The sequence below is a fragment of the Nannospalax galili genome, unplaced genomic scaffold (assembly GCF_000622305.1).
Source record: "Nannospalax galili isolate Female #2095 unplaced genomic scaffold, S.galili_v1.0 scaffold1077, whole genome shotgun sequence".
Classification (NCBI taxonomy): Eukaryota; Metazoa; Chordata; class Mammalia; order Rodentia; family Spalacidae; genus Nannospalax; species Nannospalax galili.
In genome coordinates, this window is record NW_008340429.1 from 425,325 (window position 1) to 431,458 (window position 6,134).

At 42.3% G+C, this 6,134-nt stretch overlaps 1 protein-coding gene across 1 annotated transcript in view; it reads left to right on the forward strand.

The window, feature by feature from the left end:
• LOC103736101 overlaps positions 1 to 6,134 on the forward strand; it is a 287,348-nt gene that overhangs the window by 4,061 nt on the left and 277,153 nt on the right. The window contains 2 exon segments of the mRNA XM_029564673.1: positions 2,124 to 2,232; positions 2,235 to 4,549. Coding sequence (XP_029420533.1) covers positions 2,124 to 2,232; positions 2,235 to 4,549 — 2,424 coding nt within the window.

The following is a 6,134-nucleotide window of genomic DNA, read 5'->3' on the forward strand; positions in this document are numbered from 1 at the left end:
AGACTGACCGCTTCTCTGGCATCTCACTCTATGCTTGATTATATTCCCTACCACAATGAACTCAGTTTCACTGGCTAGCACACATGTTCCAAGGGAAGTTGGAGTTTTCCCTTTCCTAAAGGGCAAGACCTGGGTTATCACTGGAAACTCCTATAGTGGCTATTTAAAACATTGAAACTTGACTGTAAATGTTACAGATGTAAAGGATTTTTTTCCATTTTTCAACCAAAGGAGGATGTGTTGGGGAAAGGTAACTGTCTAAAACTGTCTTCTACCATTTAGCTCTTAATTATTTGCTGTCTGGATAAATATGCATATCGATGAACTACATACATTATTTCCACTCAGTCTCAGCTATTGAACAGTTAGACTAGACTATTCATTTTAATCTGGGATCTGCTTTTATTGGAATTGGGAGAGTTTGGTGGATAAATCTTGAATGCCATTTAAGGAGAACCTATCATTAGAAGAAACATCATCTTCTCAGAGTTGATAAGCCTTAAAATGCAAAGTATGTATTTCCTGAAAAATCAGAAAAGTTTGTCTTAGGCTTTATAGAGAAAATAAATGATTTTAACAAATAGGGATGGTCTTCTTTCTTTGGAAAACTCATCCTACATAGAGTATCAAAGCTATTCACCACCCCATTTAAGCTGGTATGCAGAATATCTGAATGACTGGTCAGAGAGAAACTCTCCTTCTCCAAAGTCTGGCACTGGGTTTCAACTATAGGTAAGTGATAAGCTTTTTAAATTATGTTCAAATATTCCTAGACTTCCAAGAATCATAATCTGTTGGCTGATGAATTCTTATTGACTTCTTTTTCTTATGTATTGATTAAGTTCCTAAGTGATAGTAGAAACTAGTCACTGATACACATTGGTCCAATGTTTGAAGCTCATTGCTCCTATAGTGTTATCTTTATCTGTAGGTAATCAATATCAGAGTCTATGCTGTTATAAATTCATATGTAAATTGGAATGCATAAGCAGTGTGGAAATTAAAAAATAATATATATGTTTTCCTTGGTGCAATGTGAGTATAACAAATATTCAAATCTCACAATGTTGTCCTACAACAGGAAATAAACTTACAAAAGAACTTAACTGTGAAAGACTGACTCTGGACTGGAATTGTAGCTCAGTGATAATCTCCTGTCTAGGTGCTTGAGGCACTGGATTCAATATCCAGTAAATAAATGGGTGACTTATCCAAAGTGAGAGATCGACATCTTTATATAAATACCAGTTAAGAGAGTTAACAAGGATATCAACCTTGAATAAAGGACCTGAGAGTGATTTAGATGTTCTAAATTAATAAATGCCAGTCAACCTATTAGTAAGTTGGCAATTACTAAAATTATATAACAGAATATATTTGCATATATGCACACATTTTGCATGCTTTAATGTCCAGTTCTTTAATAGCCATAATATGGGTATAACAAATATTGAAATCTCAAAGACCCTTTTATGAGATTATCAAAGACCATTTTTCCCATAAAATGTGAGATGGGTATGGCATCTTGAGTCAGATAGAGATGCCACTCAGAAAGCTAGTTTAAGTTATTTAACCTTTTTTGTATTTGTAAACAGTGAATTATATTAAAACCTATTTTATAGGACTGTTGTGGAAATTGAATGGGATGACTAGGAGAAACAGAACAGTGCCTGTCATATGGGAAGCATTTCCTATAGATGTCCATTGTGATATCTGTAATCAAAATAAATATATTAGTGTATGTCATGAATTGGAATAACTGAAAGTGGTGATCTAGTATTTAAAAAGTGAAGATGTAGTTTGATTAAGCATTTTAATGATTACTTGAAGTAAGTTACAGGTGAAAATACAAGTTTTGGATACAAGTTCTCAGTAGGCATATGAAAAAGGTAAATGCGTTTAATACACATTTAACCACTTGGTGTCGCTGTCCACCACAAGTTCTTTATCCACAAAAGAAAAGCAACCAGTATTACTTATTCTTTTACGTGATCCTTTTCGTCACCATCTCTGGGGGCGGAAAAAAAAAAAAAAAAGAAAGAAGAGAAAAGGTAACGGAAAGATGTTTAAGATCTGAAGAATAAAGAACTCAAATTATCTTTTAAATTTTTGATCGATGTAAGAGCGACCAACCATTTGGGAAAGGCTTGCAATGGTGTTTTCTTGGCGAGAAGATCCTGGAGCTCAGCGCTTGCTGCTTTCGCTTCTCCTCCTCACATCCTTGGAGGCAGGGAACGGCCAGCTGCACTACTCCATTCCGGAGGAGGCCAAACACGGCACCTTCGTGGGCCGCATCGCGCAGGACCTAGGGCTGGAGCTGGCCGAGCTGGTGCCCCGCCTGTTCAGGGTGGCGTCCAAGGACCGCGGGGACCTTCTGGAGGTAAATCTGCAGAATGGCATTCTGTATGTGAATTCTCGGATCGACCGGGAGGCGCTGTGCGGGAGGAGCGCGGAGTGTAGCATCCACCTGGAGGTGATCGTGGACGGGCCGCTGCAGGTTTTCCATGTGGAGGTGGAGGTGAGGGACATTAACGACAACCCGCCGGTATTTCCAATGGCGGTAAAGAATCTGTTTATTTCTGAATCTCGACAGCTTGGCTCTCGGTTTTCGCTAGAGGGCGCATCAGATGCAGATACAGGAACAAATTCACTGTTAACTTACAGTCTTGACTCCAGTGAGTATTTTACTTTGGACGTCAAAAGAAACGATGAGGAAATTAAATCACTTGGACTCGTGTTGAAAAAACTTCTAAATAGAGAGGACATTCCTGAACATCACCTAGTAATAACGGCAGTTGATGGCGGGAAACCAGAGCTGACTGGCACCACTCAAGTGAAGATTACTGTCCTAGATGTGAATGACAATGCCCCAGCATTTGAGAAGACGTTATACAAAGCCAGATTACTAGAAAATGCACCAAATGGCACTGTGGTGGTGACTGTTAATGCCTCTGATTTGGATGAAGGACCAAATAAGGATATTGTATATTCTTTCCATACAGACATGTCAGCTGAGATTCTGTCGAAATTCCACTTAGATCCAGTCAATGGATACATCAGTGTAAAAGGTAACATAGATTTTGAGGAAACTAAATTGTATGAAATCCAGGTAGAGGCAGCAGACAAAGGAAATCCTCCAATGACAGATCACTGCACAGTTCTAGTGGAAATAATGGACGTCAATGATAATTCACCTGAATTGGTCACCAAGTCACTGTCACTACCTGTATTAGAAAACTCTGCACCTGGCACTGTCATCGCCTTGATCATCGTATCTGATCGTGACTCTGGAGCTAATGGCCAGGTGACTTGCTCCCTGACGCCCCACGTCCCCTTCAAGCTGGTGTCCACTTTCAAGAATTACTATTCGATGGTGCTGGACAGCGCTCTAGACCGAGAGACCACAGCTGAATATAAGGTGGTGGTGACTGCGAGGGACGGAGGCTCGCCTTCGCTGTGGGCCTCGGCCAGCGTGTCCGTGGAGGTGGCTGACGTGAACGACAACGCGCCTGCGTTCGCGCAGCCCGAATACACGGTGTTCGTGAAGGAGAACAACCCGCCGGGCGCCCACATCTTCACGGTGTCGGCGGTGGACGCGGACGCGCAGGAGAACGCGCTGGTGTCCTACTCGCTGGTGGAGCGGCGGGTGGGCGAGCGCGCGCTGTCGAGCTACGTGTCTGTGCACGCGGAGAGCGGCAAGGTGTATGCGCTGCAGCCTCTGGACCATGAGGAGCTGGAGCTGCTGCAGTTCCAGGTGAGCGCGCGGGATGCTGGTGTGCCTGCCCTGGGCAGCAACGTGACTCTGCAGGTGTTCGTGCTGGATGAGAACGACAATGTGCCAGCGTTGCTGGAATCTGGGGCCAGCGGTCCCAGTGCGACGGTGAGCCAGCTGGTGCTGAGGTCAGTAGGTGCTGGCCACGTCGTCGCAAAGGTGCGCGCCGTGGACGCAGACTCTGGCTACAATGCTTGGCTGTCTTATGAGCTGCAGTCAGCTGTGGGTAGTGCGCGCAGCCCGTTCCGCATTGGGCTGTACACGGGTGAAATTAGTACTACTCGGGCCCTGGACGAGGCTGATGCACCACGTCAGAAACTCCTGGTGCTGGTGAAGGATCATGGAGAGCCAGTGCTTATGGCTACAGCCACCGTGTTGGTGTCTCTAGTGGAGAGTGGCCAGGCTCCAAAAGCTCCATCACCGGCATTGATGGATTCCGCCAGCCGGGATGCCTCATCGCTTGTAGATATCAACGTGTACCTGATTATTGCCATCTGTTCGGTATCTGGTCTGTTGGTGCTCACGCTGCTGCTGTACCTGGCCTTCCGGTGCTCAGCATTGCCCACGGAGGGCGCGTGTGGGTCTGGGAAGCCCATGCTGGTATGCTCCAGCGCGGTGGGGAGCTGGTCCTACTCACAGCAGAGGCAACAAAGGGTATGCTCTGCGGAGGGCGCGCCCAAGACTGACCTGATGGCCTTCAGCCCCAGTCTTACACCCTGTCCAGTTAATCAGGATAAAGAGGAGCAACTGGTTGCAGATATTGATTTCTCCATCAAAGTGAGTAGTTCTATTTCCAAAAGGTTCTTGTTTTTATACCTTAGTATTTTCAGTCTCTTTGGTGATGTGTTAAAAGTTGACTTTAGTATTTATATTTTCTAATTACAGTGACTAATTTTGTGATTAAAACTGTGGGTTTTCTTCTGACTAAATTTTGTACTGAATCACAAGTTGTGAGGTCCACACTTACAGTGATATGTTTTGTTGATAAGTACAATAGTAAGTTTATTTAATTGCTAAATGCTTCAGTACAAATGGAAACTGTTTTTGAATGAATTACATTATTTAGAGAATTTGATTCCTGCCTGCGTGTTTATTCAATACCCTTTTCTTCTCTCTTTGGAGATTTCTAATAGGTGCTAGTAGAATTGTCACTGGTCCACTTTATGAATTGAATTAAATGCTCGTTAAATGCCTCCTCTTTTATTAGACTTTTATAGCTTCTATTTCAAATGCTAGTTTATTATACCTGCTGTCTTTCATTAAATACCTTTATTTATTCATTATTCATACTATTTACTTTATGTGTATGATTGTTTTGCTTGCATGTATGTGCACTCATGTTGTGCAGTGCCCGTGAAGGCAAGAAGAGGACATAGGATTCCCTGGAATTGGAGTAACAAAGGTTGTTAGTTGCCATGTGGATGCTGGCAAATGAACTCCAGTCCTCTGCAAGAGTTATTAGTGTTCCTAACAACTGAGCCATCTCTACAGCACCTATTGTTCATACTTTTGTATCCCAGTTTCTCTTTATTCAAATATAAATTTTCTTTAGGCTTTGTGTTCTTACGTCTTAAAACTATTCACATTGTTGGAATTTTCAACTGGGTAAAAATAATAATACAGCATTTTCAGAACTCTATTCTTTGCTTTCCCATAACTTTTATTAGTAATATTTAAAATATCACTTTGGCTAGGTGTGGTGCTTCATACCCTAGCACTTGGGAGGCAGAGGCAGATAGATCTCTCTGAGATTGAGACCAGCCTGGTCTATATAGTATCAGGCCAACTGTGACTGACTACAGGGAGACCCTGTCTCAAAAAGACCAAAAAAGGGGCTAGAGAGATTGCTCAATGGTTAAGAGCACTGGTTGCTCTTGCAGAGGAACAGGGTTTTATTCCCAGCACCCACATGGCAGCTACCAACCATCCATAATTCCAGTTCCAGGGGACCCTGATGCCTCTTCAGGCACTTACATATAAGCAATACACTCATGCACATAAATAAAAAATAATAGGTAAAGTAGTTTTTAAAACACACAAAAAATGATAAAATTAAACATCACTGTGAGGGGCTGGGGAAATTAAGAGCATGTACTCTCTTGCAGAGGACCCAAATCCAGTTCTCATCACCTATAACAAGAAGCTCGCAACCATCTGTAATTTCAGCTCCAGGGAGATCCAACACCTCTAGCCTATGTGGGCACCTGTACTCATGTGTATACACACAAACACACACAGATATACACATGGTTAAACATTTTTTTAAATTAAAAAAATCACTGTGGATCAAAAATTTAGTATTCTAACAGAATATTAAAAATAATATTTTGAATCTTGTGAAAAATTGTTTTCAATTTGATCA